The sequence below is a fragment of the Phalacrocorax aristotelis genome, chromosome 14, assembly GCF_949628215.1.
Source record: "Phalacrocorax aristotelis chromosome 14, bGulAri2.1, whole genome shotgun sequence".
Taxonomy (NCBI): domain Eukaryota; kingdom Metazoa; phylum Chordata; class Aves; order Suliformes; family Phalacrocoracidae; genus Phalacrocorax; species Phalacrocorax aristotelis.
In genome coordinates, this window is record NC_134289.1 from 1,784,922 (window position 1) to 1,804,223 (window position 19,302).

Genomic DNA, 19,302 nt, shown 5'->3' on the forward strand with positions numbered 1-19,302 from the left:
GTTTGTGGTTTAGGAAATAAGCCCAGAGAAAAGGGCAGCAGTACTTCTGACAGTAATTAAATAATAATAAACTCTGCCATCTCCAGAGGAATCTGGCTCCCTGTGGAAAGCCTCCGAAAAAAGATCCCTCTGAAGCTGCTGGGATTTTCAGTGTAAATGCAAGCTGGTTCTTCAGAGATGTTAAAATTCATTTCATAAAAATCAGTTAAAAAGACAGCATAATTCCCTGACTGCAAAGCATATTGGGCAGAAGCCCTCTGCAACTGGCAGGTTTGCATGGCTCGGCCACTGCACCCACTGCAAACACCCAACAGATCCCACCATGAGAAGACCTGAATCTGTTAATCATACCAAGTGGGTGGAAGTCAGGGAAACGGCTTCACATGTGTTCATTACAGGGTTTTCATTGAGAAAAGAGGGTTTTGATGGTAAATGATGGAGGAGACAAGGAAGAAAAGGCAATAGAGATTTTATGGAGAAGGGCAAGAGAAAGACCCAGCTGGCCTACACTGTCAGCAGAGGAACTTGGAAACAAGACCAGTCTCAGCAGAACTGCAAGGTTTTAAAAGCCTTGGTAGGGAACAGGGTGCATCAGGGGCAAGGGAATATTTCTTGATAAACTGGAGGCATGGGACAGCAAACTCCGCAATGCTGATGCCCACGAGACCCCGTAGACGTCTTGCGGACCAGGGACGGGAAATGAACAGAAAGGTTGCTCAAGAAAGGTGAACGTGCCTTAAAGAATTTAAAAACTAACCTTTAACATGTTTTGCCAAGGCTTGTCAAGATGGAAATATTATGCTGTTTCTAAAGAAAACATTCCTGTGGTAAGCAGAGCAAGTGTAAAGTATTTGAACTACACATGAAAAGAGGATAATTACATCCAGCACTAAAGGGTCACCCTAGTTGTACACAAAAATATTCACATCTGAGGTCTAAGGTATTTCTTTGCAAACAATGGTTTTAATCATCAGTTCATCAGTGGCATCTAATCATCTCTGCCCTTCACACAGAGCAGAGGCTGCAATTACACGGTCCAGTTCAACCTGCCTAAGCAAAGGGAGAGGTCCTGTCCCACCGTCTCTCTCCACTCCTGCTCAGTAACATCAGCCTGAGCCTTCATTTGCCTCTCCCATGAGCCGGAGCAGAGCTCGGTTAGGGGTTTGCTGAAGGATGCATCAACCCCTGGTTCCCACTGATGCCAGTGGTTCAAACCAGAGCTTACCAGCAGGAGCCCAGGTAAACTAGGAAAGGAAAACAAGCATTCAGAGGAGCGTCTCAGCACAATTCCTGCTATTCTTAATCAAAGACTTATTTTTGACTGTTCAATCCAGCCAAGTCTCAGCACAGGTCTGCAGGGACCCAACCTCAACAGCCCTTGCTCAGGTGAGGGTTTTGGTTTGGTTTTTCCCCTAAGACATATAAAGTACAACACATTCAAAGTCCCAGTCATATGGACATCGAACCTTTTCCCTATATCCATTGATATCTACAGTTTGGAAAGGATAGAGATACCCCCATCTCCTCATACATTCCTAATAATCCCACCTTTATAGTAAAGCCTATATCCATATTTTTAGAAAGCGTTCCCTATTTACAAACCTTCCTATGCCATTTTTGTAAAGAAGTCTATATGCTCTGTTGGTATAGATACCGCCACCATTTCCTGCATTACACACTCTTCTAGAAACTCAATAAAATTGAGAAAAATGAGCCAATCAGTCAAGGACTTGATTACAACTTGACTTTCCAGCACCTTTATTTTAACCACCAGCACTCTATTTTTCTCAGCCACGGTCATATGAACCAGATAAATATTTAGCCATGTTTATCTCGGGTATTCACATGACTTGCCATTTTATGAAACATGCTGCTCCCTCCACTCTGTTTTTCTACCCCTGTCATTCACACAAGACAATATTTGGTTGATTTTTGTTTGCACAGACAGCATTGCCTGGCCTAAAGGTGGCTTTCTGCCCCACTCTCATTGAACAAAAGCAGCGCAGTGGGGTGCACCTTAGGTGCCAAATCGCAAACAAGTAGAGGAAAAAGAATAGTTCCCCCTATCAGCATCGTCTCATTTGGTTTTTCTGGGTTTCATTTCCACCAGGATGGAGCAGTCATAGAAACCACCAAAATAAATCACATGCATTTTTTAGTAGGATGGGAGGGTTAAAGGGCTTATTTGGTTTGGTTGCAAATTCTGATACTAACAGGCAACATGTCCTGTTGTCCTGCAACTTTCTTTCAAATGAAATAGCAGCCTCAAGTCTGAATAAAAGTTTATGCTCTAGTTAGACTGGATTATTCACCTGATAAAATTCTGAGTTTGCTTGCAAGTTACTTCATCAGGCAACAATTTTTAAATAATTTCTCCTTTACTTGTATGAAGAGCTTGCCAGATCCTTGTTGGTCTTGCTCTGAGCCCATAAGCTCTGCTTGAGCACTGAAGGCCTCAATTTAGCAATCCCAGGGGATGCTTCAAGTGTCTTCTTCAACCCACAGAGCTTTTCTCCACCTGCATCACCCTCTAACAATAAGTTCTGCAGATCTATTAAATACTGTGTGAAGAAATGCCTCCTTCATTTCTGCCACTGCAGATGAACAGAGCAATCAGGACAGTCACGATAATACACACTTGGATGGTGATGTTCCTGGCAGATGTCTGCAGGCATCAGGGAATATTTAACTCCTTTCCTCTGCTGTGGTAACTAAGCATGAGCTTATTTGTAATTGCCTTTAAATGGCCAGTGCCCACAATAAAGAAAACCAAAAAGAAAAAAAACTTTGGTCAAAATGATACCTTTTATCCCAATACAAGTGCTAGAGCAGCTTCTAAAGTGAGCGTCACTAAAGCCTCACATAATCATGCACAGAGAAATGATCACATTTCTCCTTTTCTCCACAATATCTTTTAAAATTAGATTTAGGTAACTCATCTACATTTTGGACTCTGATAAATACTGGAAGAGGCAGAGATATTTTCCAATTAGATAAGCATTCCTTGTTTCTCACACTGGAGGAAATTGCTTTTAATTCTTTGAACAGCTGTGATCTGTAGTGGAAAATGCAGCATACGTGCACAATGCATACACGCATATGCCATAGGTTTAAAGGCCAGAAAAATCTATCAATGACACAAAAGGAGGGTGCTGTCCTACTCCATTGCTCTAGACATTGCAACTGAGTACTTTAGTGTAGTCTGGCACATCATTTTTTCCAATTGCATTTTATTTTCTTAACTCTTTTTTTTTGCAGTAGACCCAAAAAGCTTTTTTCCTGGAACACCTGCAAAAACAAAGCTGTATTTCCATGAGTGTCTTTTGAAAAATTAATATAAGTACAAATAAAGTTGAAATTTTGTCCATGTATGATTGAATCAATGGTGATTGAATCTACTTTGTTGCCCCCACAGGCAGCACTTCTTCAACTATATCCCATAGCTCCTTTGGTAAATATACCTCAACGGAGTGCTAGCTTTAATCAGAAAAGATAAATAATAAAATAAAAATAAATCTTTCCTAAGCTAAACAGTTTAGTCTTCCCTCACCTCTAGTTTGTGCCTCTAAGTCTGATCAACATTTACCTGCTGCTGATCACCTTTGGTCCAGGCAGAACCTACCATCAAGCTCAATATAATGATAATTGTCACCTGCAGGATGCACCAGTAAAGGATTACATTAGGTCTGGTTTCTTTTACCTGAGAGTGCTCCTCAGTCTCATTTAGGCAGAAAAAAAATACTAATTATATTGAAAGCTAATTAATTTTGCATATTTTTCTTTTTCTATTTACTGTTGCCATGCAATTCTGCATAAAAGGAGGATTGTATTCAGACTCCGTTAATTAAAGGGAGGCAGACTAAGAATTTCTGATTCACATTAATTTCACAGGGTGGAGCAAGAAGGATGGTCGGCATCTTTGTACGAAGGCTGGCAAAACATGACAGGTCTTGTGAAGCTGAACTTCGCAATGAAACTTTCTCCAAGATCGCCGCTCTTCATCAGGACCTGCACCACTAGCAACTGAGATGGATTTTGTTGTTCTTTTACCATTCATGCCTTATTTGATTCATTCTTTAATTGGGGAAAAAAGGAAGAAAAAAAAAAAAAAGAGTGGCAGGCAACCCTCATCACATGAATTTACAGCAGCGTTAATGAATTGGCTGCAGACAGGCTCTGTGATCTGTGCTTTCAGCACTTTGAGATCGCACTCCCAAGATGTGCTCTGCACACAGCCCGCGAGCTGCAAGAACACGATTTCAGGCTTGGCATCATGGACCTATGGTATTTAACACACCTCTCTTCGCTTGCACTGCTCAAATAGTTTGGCAACACAGTTTGCCTATGACCATATACGTATTGGGAGCAATGAGGTAGCCAAATCGTGCTTCCTCCAAACCTGGGCAGCTACATCACTGGCTCTTGGACCTCTGTAGTGCATTAAATTAAATTAAAATTTTGAAGTATCAACACTTCTAGTGAAACAAATTCCCAAATGCACACTGGGAGACATGGGGAATGGCCGTCCTGGGGCCCTAACGCACTCCCCAGCCAAACTGCACCATTAAAGCAAGGAAAACCTAGGACTTGTTAATGAAGTCCTTGCACCCTTGATTTAGGGTCCTTACTCATATTCATATAATGTTTTATATTATATAGGTTTTCTGTATTGCATATATAGTATACAATTGCAATATATAATCTAATAATATTATATAAATATATTCATATGCACATAACAATAATATATATGTGGCAAAGCTATCCAGAGTTCTAGACACACAATACACAAGAAGAATCCGCTTGACATAGTTTAGCTTTGACGTTATCTATGCAGAAAGAATCTCCATTATTTTGGTAACCAAACTGAAATTGCATTTGTTCCTTTCTGTCACTCAAGCTGCTCAGATTCATACATATAACATCTTATATGGATTAGTACGCTAAATCCCAAACAGCAAAGGAACATCAAGTACACAGGATTTAGAAAATGCTAAAGTTGAAAAATGCCAATGAAACCTTAATTCAACCCCTTTCTGTGTATTTATAACTATGAAACTTTTAAATCCCATATTATTTTCTCCAGCTCCCCCAGACTCTCTGATTTTCTGCCCCTTTCCCCTACCTTGAAAGACCTACATAACTCAACAGAGCTGGGACAGATACTCGGGTGGATAACAAGTCCATCCCTGACATACGGGCAAAGCAATCTCCTTCTCTGAAACAGGATTAGTAGTTTGAGTTGGGGAAAAAAATTAGAAAAATCACCTGTAGGTCAACAGCCATAATGAATAATTTTAGATTGAATGGATAAGTCGTCAAAATCATAAGCAGCTGGAAATGGTTTCAAAAGAGACAAGGTCAAGCAACCCTAATTATACTTGTTGTTTCCTGAGCTACTGATTTTAGACATAAATCTTCCAAGGATATAAGCTTTACATTTGAATGACACAGAGAATACCCTTGAAAGAGGAAAAAGGCTACCAGAAAGTGAACAAACTTCAAGATGGAGAAGAAATCCTTATTTTTTGCCCCAAAGGGGGGGCGGGGGGGGGGGGGAAGAAGAGAGACGGAGATGTCAGCCCAAAGTCTCCAAGCACTGCCCATGCCTGCTACTAGCTCATCCACCTCCTTGACCACACCGGGAACTGACATCCCTCTTCCTCCAGACACGTCACATGCCTCCTCAAGCTCAGCTGTCCTTCCGCCTGCCCACTGGTTTCCATCTCCTCAGCATCTACTCTCCCTCCTGCCAGAAGTACTGATTTCCTCCCGCCAAGCTCCTGGAAAGCTCTTCCCAACGCATGGTCAGAGCTGCAGGCCGCTGATGGGAGCTCTACCCATTGCCACCCTGCGCACGTCCCCAGGGGTTCCTACTTGTTCTCCTACACACAGCCAAACGGCGAAGAGCTTCAGCTCCAAGCACAGCACAGCAAAACGACACGCTTGCTCCAGCAGCCAAGTGCCACTCATCTGATTTTCCCCACTCCTAGTGGCAAAGACAAAGCAAAGGTGCTTAACAGTGGGCAAACACATGTCCTACAGGCACCTTGCTATGCTATAGGCAGACAAAGCACCTATATGTTTACCATGAGGAGTCACACCTTGAGAAATTATACTAGAGGTTGGGCCTTTTGGGGTTTTTCTTTGGTTTTTCTCCTCTATGACCATAAATGCCCTTTTTTATTCTCTTCCGGCAGCGTAGTTCCTGGCAACTTGATCCACTTCTTACAGACTCACCACCCTCCTCCCTCAAGGATTTAATTTCATTTAATGAATGGAGTTAATCCATAAAGACTAAAAATACTGGCAACGATAGCACCTTCCAGGTAATCACTGGGTGAGATACCAGACACAATTGTCCATCTAATATTAATAGTGCCATGACCCACAGGGCTTTTAACGATACTTCAGAGTCCTTATAAACACCAGTTTCTACATCCTCATGAGAAAAAAAAAAAAACAAACAACCAAAAAAACCCAACCACACAAAAAACCCAAACAACCCAAAAGAGGTGAAAACTCTCAAAGACCTGAAGCTGGGGAAGATGTTCTTCCCTTTCCTCCCAAATTTCCCATCAGGGCAGTAACGCCCCTGTGCTGCCTTCCCGTTTCGGGGCTGGAAGGGGGCGACCGGACCCTAGATGTTGGCAGCGGCAGTCATATGTGGATGGCACCTCCGTTGCTGTAAGTTATTCTATGGGTGTTTCAATGCATTTTAGTTTCCTAAATAAAAATAAACTAGTACTGTATTCCTTTCTGTTACAAACTGCCCACATTATAGCGAAGCGCCATAATGCTAAGGCTATATATTCTTAGAAAATAAATGTTTACTACTAAAAATACATTTATTTTTGTGATATATCACTGATACATACTAATGGTGCCTGATGAAGGAAGAAAGACTTATTTCTTTTCTTTTAATCTCTAAGAAAATCAGACAGTCTATAATCAGAAAAGACAACCATAAACTGTTTCAAAGCCTTGAAAAGTGGGGAAAGAAAGGTCAGGCTTTTGCATTTTCATGAAGTTGTTCACATTTATTAAAAAAAAATTACTTTTAAGCTTGGCTACTAATCATCTACAGCAAGTCTTTCAAATTGCAGACAAATTCCCCTCTTTCACCCAAGGAATCTAAAATTATTCAGATGTTTCATGAATAAAAATAATATGCAAGAAGGCATTTTTACTGTTTTCCAAAGGAGATTTGTGTTCATCCAGAGCAAATATATTTATACAATAAATACCAGTACAGGTATTTAATCCGAGATATGCAGCCCTCGGATGGAGGTAAGGCACACAGCTATGTTTAAGCAGCATCCTGGAAGCTGTTGTCTTCTCCAACTACATTAATCCTCCAGTATTTTAACATAAATATGTTAATTTGCTTTACCTATACACGATACAGTGAAACTATTTTGCCACCGTTTCAACACTGTTAAGCACCAGAGCTGTGAGCAGACACACCAGAGGCCAGAGGTATTGGGCAACAGGATTTTTTAAGGAAGGAGCAGCTCAGGGCATGATGCCTGAAGAGTCAGCTGGAGGTCAAGAAGGGCTTTTTCAACTGAAGGAAAATATGAAAAAGCAGGCATTAAGGAAGAAAAATTAGGAAAACATTGTGGACAGTATTAAAAATCATATTAGAATTCTAAGCTATACTGCCTCTTGCATCCCAGACACCCAGCAAATGTGGATTGATATACACCACCCTATAAAAAAAAAAAATAAAATTGTTCCCTGTACAGAATAACTGATGAGTTTGGGTCCTTCATCCCTTGCACAGCATGAGCACCACTAACCCTTGCTTCCCCACCTCCCCAGACAGCAACCCCCCGCCAATAGCTTAGTTCATGGGAAGTGGAGGCTGAGCTGACCACAAACCTGTGCATTTATTTCGTCTCCACATCCACTAATTTAAACCTTTCTTCTTGTCCTACCCCATAATTTGGATGAATCTTGCAGGAACTTTGCATCAAATGGGTTTTGGGCAAGCAACTGTGAATGATTTGAGAGGACTATCCTACAGGTGAACATCAACCGCATCTCCTGATGACACCGATACCAAAACCCAGGTAATACAAGAATTAAGTCTTGAGCTGCAGAACCGTTATTACTTGTTGTCCCTCACATTATGTTTGGCAAGCGCCAGGATAAACAACGCAGAGATGGCATTACAACCAAGCTAAATCAACCTCTGCGCTGGAAGGGATGACCGGCTTCCCACCACGGTGAAAATCACTGCAGTCATTACCCAATGGTTTGAGATATGTTAATAAAGTCAGCTATACGTTACATTGATGCTTGTTAATATGTAACGTTGAGAAATATTAATAGAATTTTAAAAAAATGTAATGGAAGAAGACAGAAGGGTCCGGTTTCTGTGCTGGGAAAAGCTGTGCCATGTCTACTAGTGATTCCCAAATCCTGGACTGGGGATAGGGGTGCAACCTAAAGCTGCTGTGAGATTGGTGTCAACTGCAACGATCCACAGCTGGAGAGAACTCCATCCCCAGAACAAGGGCCTGGAAACAGGGTACATCATGGCCCTAGAAAGCTAGTTCCTGGGAGAAGATTTCCTGGCAAAAACACAGCATATCTGGAGCTTGGGTCTGAACGTGCTAAAACTGAACTCAGTAGACTTGTTTCTACTCTCATGTATATAAATTATGAGCAATTTCATTGATGGGACTGATCTTGTACAAGTCAGAGGCTGCTGCAAGAGAAAAGGAAATTTGTCCACGGTTTTTAATGCTGGAGTTATTCAAGAAACTTCTTGTAATATTTCCATCAATTCTAGAAATTAAATCATGTTATCAAACTCTGATCGTTTTTCCTCTCCACTGGCTTTACAATGCCATTTCCAAGTTTGATTTGAGTAACGGGCAATTAAACCGGCTTTTTTTCCTTGCTTCTGGATTTTAAATAATTTCTAAAAACTTAAACAACATAGGACAGAAGGGCTGCATCATTCACCGCACTGTATCAAAAGAAAAACTGCACAAAATCTTGACATTAAGAGAATTTTTTCCCCTGCCTTAAACTGTGCCAAATCAGTCACTTTTATACAATCCTTGTTACAGCAAGAGAGAGGATAAAATAAAGTTATTGATGCTTAGTTTCAATATACCAGATACTGTTAAACAGAAAAACGTGTAATATCACAGTAATTTTTTTTTTTTAAGTTTATGTAAAACCTGGTATGTTAAATCAAAGACAAACCCAGAGGGAATAACAAGGGTGATTCCAACTGGGAAATTGGGAGCCACATCCCAGTACAGACTGGGACGACCAGCCCCCCCTTGCCATAGCATCCACCCTAACGGTACAGATTTATCCCCACAGATGCTGCTCTGTGCCTCTTTTCTTCACTGATGTTTGTTATGACAAAGTTTTTTATAACTTTAAGTGTCCCAGGAAAAGTTTTATTGGCTTTATTCTTTTCCTTAACTCTTGATAAGGAGTTTAATGCTGGTTATGTGATCCAAGCAAATTCATCTGTTTCTCATTAGGCATGCAGTTTTGAGATAGGCAAATTTAATTCATAGCATATTGAGTTAATATGCCTTTTCTCTCTAAATCTAAACATTTCTCTGGCAGTAAAGGAACTAAAACTTATTTATGAATATGCAATTATTCTGTACGACAAACAGCTGATTTATTTGGATTACAAAATTCATCTGTATACTAAATAAAAAGGCAAAGAAGTACCAATGTCCTATCAGTGCTCTGGAAAAAAAATATCAACTTAAATGTCAGCAGCATCGTTTCTTAAAATCAATGGCAGAGGTGGTACATGTGAATATTTTTCTATAAACATAGTTATTAGGGTTATTCACAATGGCGAGGTATGTACGAGAGAAAACCAACAAGGAATGAAATAAAAATACTGTTGTACACAGAGGTTTCCTGCAGTTAAATCATGCAGGGCTACATTTTGAAAGTTTTTATTAACAGTTTCTGTAATATTTAATTACATGCAATTTTGCAGGCCCAGAACTGCTGTGTCAATAAACTATGTGGACAAACGGCCTGCAATGCAACTCAAATATTTTGCGTCTATTTTACACGTCCCCTTACGGGCAAGGTTGGGGGTTTTGATTGGTTTTGGTGAGTAGGGTTTTTTGCGGGGGGAGGGTGCAGGGTTTTTTGGGGAAGGGGGTTTGGTGGATTTTATGATTCCTATTAGGGTTTTTTTGTTTGTTTCTGGGTTTGTTTGTTTTTTTGTTGTTGTTTTTTGGGGGTGCTGGGGTTTGGTTCTTTTTTAAAAATAAAGACTCATTAAAAGCCTGACACTAACGAGATACTAGTGATAGCCAGGTAGGCAAAGCTAACTCCATCCAGACCATCAAATATCTCAACATGCATTACATCATCCCCCTCTGCTGTAACTCTTACGAGAGCAGCTTTTCCATGACACCTCCTTTAAGGTATAATATTGCCCTCTAACATAAGCATCCCATCAAATTTGAAAGGAGATTACAATTTCACATCCCTCCTCCTCCACCACTGAACCAGGGGCTGGAGAAGAAGGTTTCCCATCTGCACACTGCAGGAAATTATTGTTTTACTTCCCAGTTGGATAGAAATCCAATTAAGAATATGTAAGCCCTGTTCAAAACTGGATTCATTTTTCATACAGCTCCTCTTGCCACCTCAATGTGCTGGAACAGTCAGCTGTAACCGGGAATAAAATTTTGAAGCTGTTCTTTTGACAAAAAGAGCCTGGATATTGCCACCAGAAGGCTCGCAGACTCTGAACTCATTAGCTCTCAGAATTAAAAGCACTTACCTCTTCAAGGACATCTGCAAGCTTACTAAGTATCTCCTCAGGAAGGCTCTGGAATGTGGGAACACTGCAATATAAGAGAAACCTCCATTAATGGATCCCTCTATACAAGTCATAAATCTAGCTGCATGTCTCTCATCTATCTTCCAGAGATATTTTGCCCTCATCCTCTGGGGCTGAACAAGTATTCACCAGAAAAGCAGCATATATAATGGAAATCCAATCTTCTAGCAGCCAAAATGTATTTTGTGATGATGGGAGATCACTTACAGTAAACACCTGGAGAACCACTTGTAAAGCTGGTAATCGGGTAAGAATCAGTGAAGGATTTATTGCAAACCTGCTCAGTCACATGTATGACTGCAAGTTTTTTTCTGGTCTGCTTCCATCCCACCAGAAATAAATAAGAAGAATAAAAGAAGGGAGGAAAGATCAGCTTTAACCGGCAACAGATAAAAGATTGACTGAAACCACATACAGACATAACAAATGCAGAGCATGAAGCCACAGAGGGTATGGGGTCAGCAGCAAAACAGCATCGAAGGAGCATTACAATTATTGAAGACTTCATCAGGAATTTCACATTCAATTTTTTTGTGTTCTTTTGCCAAAAAGGCAACTTCTCCTCTCGTTTGGTAGCATTTCCCTCAACAGTAGTCTCCCAGGACAGGCTGGACCTGCTGGTCGAGGGTAGAGGGTGATGCAGCAGTAAAGAGCCCAGGGTCCACAGGGCTGAGATTTAATTCAGTCTGTGGCCCTTACCTTACAGGTTGGCCAGAGAGGTTTCAGAGTCTCCCTCCTCAGAGATAGCCAAAAGCCATCTGGACATGGTCCGGAGCAACCAGCTCCAGGTGGCCCTGCTTGAAGAGTGGGGTCAGACTGAATGACCTGCAGAGGTCCCTCCCAAGCTCTATCAGTCTGTGATTCTGCAACTTTGGTCTCTCATTCTCTATTTTCCAAAAAAACTTGATGTTCATCAGTACTCCCAAGTGATACTAAACGAAACACATAAACACAACATACATTCCAGAGGCAGGAAAGCAGTGCTATACCTGCTTTAATTAAAAACACTTGTACTTGCATTAGTAGGTGAATAAGCAATGCGGCTACATGAAATATTAGCCCAAGCCTATCACTGAGCTGATACAGCTCTACAGAGGCTATTTACAAGAACAGTTTGCCCAAGAGTTGCTTTAACACAGTCCATAACATGGTGTACACATGTCCTATGCTCCTAACATTAAATTGAGATTCCCGATGCATTGCTCTGATTTCAGGAACACTGATGATCAGGTGCAAAGTGAGGAGGGAGTTGACTACTGGGAAGAGTCCCCTGCTGACAGATAAACATAACCCAAAACAAATAATATTTTTCCTTTCACAGAGGGTTTCACTTTTTACTTGGGATCACATAACTACATAAAAGTTGCTCTCCACATTTCGGGGAGCTAAAAAACCCAAGACAAACCTATCATTTTTTTCAATCCTGAACTCTGGAGAGCAAGTCCTGACATATGCCTTTGGGGTAATCACTCCATCTACATTTCATGAGCCCTAAATGCTTTCTAGAGGCACAATTTGGTGGTTGCTTCTATACCGAGAGAAAACCCACATACAAAAAGGAAAGGGAGACCTGAAGACACACAGAATCATATAGGTTGAAAAAGACCTTTAAGATCATCGAGTCCAACCATAAACCAAGCACTGCCAAGTCCACCACTAAACAATGTCCCTAAGCACCACATCCAAATGTCTTGAGCAGATCAACACTCCCACCCAACTTAGTGTCATTGGCAGACTTACTGAGGGTGCACTCGATCCCCTCATCCAGATCACTGAAAAAGATATTAAACAGAACCAGCCCCATCATTGAGCCCTGGGAAGCCCCACTCATGACCAGCCACCAACTGGATTTAGCTCCGTTCAGCACAACTCTCTGGGCTCACCCATCCAGCCAGGTTTTTATCCAGCAAAGAGTACACCCATCCAAACCATGAGCAACCAGTGTTTCCAGGAGAATGTGGCAGGAAACAGTGTCAAAGGTTTTACTAAAGCCCATGTAGGCAATATCCACAGGCTTTCCCTCATCTACTAAGTGGGTCACTTTGTCACAGAAGGAGACCAGGCTAGTTAAGCAAGACCTACTTTTTCCTAAGCCCATGGTGACTGCTCTGATCACTTGGATCCTGTACATGCTGCATGATGGCACCCAGGATGACCTGCTTCATAACCTTCCCTGGCACCAAGGTCAGGCTGACAGGCCTGTAGTTCCCTGGATCCTCCTTCCAGCCCTTCTTGTACACGGCCATCACATTTGCTATCTGCAGTCAGCTGGGACCTCCCCAGTTAGTCAGGACTGCTGATAAAGGATTGAAAGCAGCTTGGTGAGTACTTCCACCTGTTCCTTCAGTACTCTCAGGTGGTTCTCATCTGGTGCCATAGACCTATGTGTGTCTAAGTGGTGTAGCAGGTTGCTAACCATTCCCCTTGGATTATGGGGGCTCTGTTCTGCTCCCCATCCCTGCCTTCCAGCTCAGGGGGCTGGGTACCCAGAGAACAACTGCTCTTGCTGTTAAAGACTGAAGAAAAGAAGGCATTAAGTACTTCATCCTTTGTCAGTATGTTTCCTCCCACATCTAATAAAGGCTGGAGATTCTCCTTAGCCTTCCTTTTGCTGCTAATGTACTCATAGAAGTATTTTGTATTGTCTTTTACAGCAGTAGCCGGATTAAGCTCTAGCTAGGCTTAGGCCCTTCTAGTTTTCTCACTGCATAACCTCATTATACCCTTATAGTCCTCCTGACTTGCCTGCCCCTTCTTCCAAAGGTCAAACTCCCATTTTTCTTCTGAGTTCCAGCCAAAGGTCTCTGTTCAGCCAGGCTGTTGTTCTTCCTCACATGCTTGTCTTCAGGCACATGGGGAAAGCCTGCTTCTGCTCCTTTAAGACTTCGTCCTCGAAGAATGTCCAGCCTTCTTGGACTCCTTTGCCCTTCATGGCTCCCTCCCAGGGGACTCTGTCGATCAGTCTCCGAAACAGGCCAAAGTCTGCCCTCTGGAAGTCCAAGGTGGCAGTTCTGCTGACCCCCTCCTTACTTCTCCAGGAATCAAAAAAACTATCATTTCATGATCACTACGCACAAGACAGCCTCCAACCATCACATCACCCACAAGTCCTTCTCTGTGAAGAACAGGTTCAGGAGGGCGCCTTCCTTAGTTGGCTCCCTCATCAGCTGTGTCAGGAAGTTATCTTCCACACACTCCAGGAACCTCCTAGGCTGTTACCTCTGTGCTGTGTTGGATTTCCAGCAGACACCTGGTAGATTGAAGTCCCTCACGAGGACAACGGCTAGTGATCATGAGGCTTCTCCCAGCTGCTTGTAGAATAATTCATCTGCCTCTTCATCCTGGCTGGGTGGTCTGTAACAGACTCCCACCATGATATCTGTCTTGGCCTTCCCCCCAATTCTTACCCATAAAGACTCCACCCTGTCGTCATGATCATTAAGCTCTAGACAATCCAAACACTCCCTAACATACAGAGCTACCCCAACACCTCTCCTGCCTTGCCTATCCCTTCTGAAAAGCTTATAGCCATCCATTGCAGCACACCAATTGTGCGAGCCTCCCACCACATTTCCATGAAGGCAATTATAGCTTTCCTGCTGTACAACAGCTTCCAGCTCCTCCTGTTCATTGCTCATGCTGTGTGCGCTTGTGTAGGGGCACTTCAGGTGAGCTGTCATCCATGTCACCTTCTTAGAGGAACACCCCTTAACTCCTTTAAGGTGTTTCACTGGTGCTCCTCTCTTGGATCCTGTTACTCAGTAACACCTAGCTCGTTTCTGTACAACTTCAGTTGTGCTCCACTGAACCCAGCGCATCTCCGAGACACAGGCTGAGGGACCTTGCTAGCACCCCGTCCCTCTAACCTGGTGTGTGTCATAGTTTTAGCTGGGATAGAGTTACTTTTCTTCCCTGCAGCTGGTGCAGTGCTGTGTTTTGGACTTAGTACGAGAATAACATTGATAACACACCGATGGTTTGGCTGTTGCTGGGCAGCGCTTGTGCTAGTCAAGGGCTTTCCAGCCTCCCAGGCTCTGCCGGGGGCACAAGCGGCCGGGAGGGGAGGGGGCACAGCCAAGAGAGCGGAGTCAAACTGGCCAAAGGGACATTCCATATCATGTAACGTCATGCCCTGTATATTCACTGGGGGGAGCTGGCCGGGGGGAAGCAGTGATTGCGGCTTGGGGACGGGCAGCATCGGTCAGCGGGTGGTGAGCGGCTGCACCACTTGTTTGGTTCCCCCCCCCCCGAGGTTTTGCCTTTCTCTCCCTCTGTCTCTTGTTATTTTCCTTTTAATTATATTATTATTGTTATTACTATTAGTATTTTATTTTAATTATTAAACTGTTCTTATCTCAACCCACAAGTTTCCTTACTTTGGTCCTTCCGATTCTCTCCTCCATCCATGGGGGGGGATGTGAGCAAGTGGCTGGGTGGCGCTTACTTGCTGACTGGGTCTAAACCATGACAGCATGTCATCCCCCAGCTTGTCTTGGGCAAGCCTGATATTAAACCCCTCCCCCTTCAAGTCTGGTTTAAGGCTCTGTCAACGAGCCCTGTAAACTCGTGAGCAAAGACCCTCTTTCCCCTTTGAGAAAGGTAAATCCCAAAAGACACCAGCAAGTCTGGTGCTGTGTAAGCCATCCCATTATCAAAAAAAAAAAAGAAATTGTGGTGGCGACACCAGCCACAGAGCCATGAATTAATAGGCTGTGTGTATCTGTTCCTTCCTGTGTCACTGCCTGCAACTGGAAGGAGAGGGGAGAAAATAACCTGTGCTCCAGAGTCCCTTACAAGCTGTCCTAAGGCCCTGAAGTCTCTTTTGATTGCCCTCGGGCTACGTGTCGTAGCTTCAGCACCTCCCACATGGAAGACCAGTAATGGGCAATAGTCCGAGGGCCGTACCAGGCTAGGAAGCTTCCTAGCAACGTCCTTAACCTGGGCCCCAGGGAGGCAGCAGAATTCCCTAAGGAGGGACCTTGCAGAGGGCTTGATAGCAAAACCCTGTATATTGTCTGTGGCCAAGCATGAATTGCCCGGTGAACTTAATTTGTGAGCGCAATTAAAGCAGAATTTGCTTTTATTAGCTTAAACGTATAGTCTGCTGCAGTGGAATTACAAAGTTTGGAAGCCTTCCTTATTTGTTTAAAAAGAACCCCATCAGCTGAGTGTGTTCACTGGTAAACAAGACAGAACTGGCCAACTCGGTGCAGAAAAATATGACCATTCATGCCTTCAGTAACACTTTTTGTTTTTTCCTTAGGAAGCACTCTTTTTCACTGGAAACACATGGGTCCATAATGTAACAAGAGCAAACAGAAACAACTAAAAAGGATTATATGATGTCTGGGCCTAAGTATAAAATGAAAGTTCATTATACCAACTCTAACATTCCCAAATGAGGAATAAACTGATGGGAGAAGATAATACTCCCAGACATCTGGTCAAATTTTACTGTGGTTGTATCACTGCACTCCAAAATTTGGGGAGAATGCATCACAACACATTTTTTACAGATAATTAAGTCTGTGCAATCGAAGGGAGGGTAGCGGAAGATGTCTATTACAGACCAAATGCGTGAGAAACAGCAAAATAGCATATGAGCATATAAACAAATTCTAAATTGAAAACAGGATATTAAGTAAACAAGGAAAATTTCTTAATAGAAATGCTTACAACTTTAAGACAGCAATAGCGCAGATAATGGGAAAAATAAATCTGTTGACAAAACAAACTCCAACTACATCACATCACAGAATTACACAATTAATATCACATATTTATGGTGGTTTATAATGGGCCAGTATCCTCCTAAACAGCTAGAAGTGACCACACAGCCAAATTGTATTTGAGTCTCGTAAGAAGAGGTGTTACAGGACTGCTCATCACTTCAATACCAAAAAAACCTGTACTCAGCAAATGCTTTTATAAAACAGCGGAGAGACAACATTTATTGACCTGTTAAAACATGTCACAAATTCAGGCCAGCAGAGCTGATGATAACAACGATAGAAGAACAAGATTTAAACACATGCTTAACTGTATAAGACAGTATTGAATGCTTGGCTTGATTCTCCAGGCCAATAAAAATAGACCCCCCACTCTCTCCATGACAACATTAGAGAGATTCATAAAATAGATTCTTGCTTTCCCCCAAAACCTGCCTGTATTATTTAAATATTTGCATATAAATATCAATGTTTTGGAGATTATTTCCATGTGGGTAGTTGTACTCAAAGGAAAATGGAGCCTCAGCTCTAAAGGGAAATCTTAGAGGAAAAGAGCTGAGCAGGAGGCTGCTGCAATGGGAAAACATACACTAGGAAGACAAACAGGACCAGAAGACTCAAAGGAAATCTTTGAAGATGTTTCAGCATTGCAATAGGTAAGAAGAACTATATTCCTTTTTCCACAGTTTTATGACATTTGTGAAAAAGTCTGAAAAGACAAAAGAACATTCAGCACTGGAGTTTGGCTCTATTCATTATTTATGATAGAAGAAATCCTAGTAAATGCAGCTTACTCTCATCAAGAAATTACTTGCTCTGTCCCTAACAAAGCAGGATCAAGTATACCCAGACTTTCTCTGACACGTTCTTCTCCAACTGCTTCTTAAAACCCATCAATAATGAAGATTTCAAAACATCCATATCTTCTGCTCTAGGTAGTAACAATTGCTACAGACAGAAAAAAAAAGTATTCTGGTATCAAATGTTGAAGTCTCTTGACAAAGTTTAAAACCCCTGACTCTCCTTCCTATCTGCAACACAAGCGAAGGACTTCATCACACTTCTCGCCACAACCATCCCCCACTTTGCCCAGGAACTGTGCCTTCAGCAGACGCTGAGACGCACTCGCAACCTGCTCAGCCCTTCCCAGCAAGCTGTCTTTCCTACCAGCATGGTTACCCAGTCCTCCTGTGCACTTTCTCCAGCTGCTTCTTACTGCCTATAACAAGGAGAAATTTCTCCACCTGAACTGACTATACCATTGAGAAGTTGCCCTGAAGGGGAAAGATCTGCACACCAACACACCTGTGCTGAGGTGGGAACCCCACCTTGTTCATCCTGGGTGAGTGCCCTGATCACTCCTGGGTCAGAGATGATGACCAGGGCTTTCTCTGCTGCCTAATCCTTTAATATTTTGAGAGATACTGGTTAAACACTGAATTGCAGAAGAGGCTCCAGCTCTGCTACAATTTCCCCCATGAAGCAAACAGCTGAAGAGTGATCAGCACTACCCCATCTAACACCTCCAACGCTGATTATTCAACCCCGCCCCCAACCCCAGCATGATGGGGTTATGAAGTAAAGCTGGATATGGAATAGAGATGCTTTCACAACTGACATTCTGCTCACCTGCAGCCTTCCCCTGCTCCTCAAAGTTATTTATGGCGATATGGGTGTTAAAAAGGGTTTCTATCAAACTGTTTATGACTATTTTATATGTCCCCTTTGCAGAAGTACAGTCCAAGGTCCACACGAAGTGATGCCTCCAGGCCACCCTACAAAAGTGCTGGTAGCACACAACAAGGCAAACCAGAGCCATATCTTATGGAAACTGAGTTTTAACAGCAAATGGCAATAAACTCTTTTTTTTTTTTTAAAATCAATCCATAAACATCACAACACTTTATCACAAAAGATATGTGACTGCCACCAGGGATAACAAGACGAGGAGCAACCTCTGACCTTCTCCAGTCTCTCTGCCCCAAGGCTTGTTAGACTCTCCTTTGAGCATGAAAAGGAGAAGTAGCTGCACTGGTGGAGGAGCTGCCCACACTGGCAAGGAGAGGTGACTTTTTGCTGGCTATATTCCACACTATTCAGCTATGGAATATTTTGTAGCGATGGCAGTCCACATAGCTGGTGAGAATGCCACGGGGAATTGCTTGTTGTCTGCAGGAACAGCAGAGCAGCTATTTCGGTTGGCTCTGGAAGCGACGCGTTTTCACAGAGAGCTCAGCACGCTGAACAGAGGCTACCAAAACAGGGGAAAACAGCTGCGCCAAAACGTCCATGCTGAATCTCCACCCCAATACAAAAGTAAAGACGTGCCCAACCTGAATGCCGTGGAAGGGGGTGTGAAAGGTCAGGCTTCCATCCCTGGTGAGCTGCTCCCAACTTTCAGGCAGAAGCAATATCCCCCATTAGCAACGCTTTGATTTATCCTGTTGATTCATCCCATGGCATTACTCCTGTACTAAACCAGCAAGGGCTTCTGAATAATCCTGACTGTAATCCAGGGGTTGATTTTACCCTAAAATGTACTTGGTGGCCCAGATGTAAGCACTCTGACAGGACATTTATATTCTGACAGACATGAAAACTGCACAGGGTCCTTGGCTGCCTTCTGTCCTCAGCCCAACACAAAAGCAGAGATTCACTTACTTTCTAAATGCGTTTCCCAAACTCTTGAAGGGCTTTCACTGAAAATGTTCATGCAGCTTT

At 42.7% G+C, this 19,302-nt stretch overlaps 1 protein-coding gene across 2 annotated transcripts in view; it reads right to left on the reverse strand.

Moving 5' to 3' along the window:
• The window catches only part of PRKG1 (protein kinase cGMP-dependent 1), a 531,163-nt gene that overhangs the window by 150,921 nt on the left and 360,940 nt on the right, over positions 1 to 19,302 (reverse strand). For both annotated transcript variants that reach the window (XM_075109355.1, XM_075109356.1), the window contains exon 5: positions 10,793 to 10,856. In XM_075109355.1, the coding sequence (XP_074965456.1) occupies positions 10,793 to 10,856 (64 nt within the window). The remainder of the gene's footprint in view (positions 1 to 10,792; positions 10,857 to 19,302) is intronic.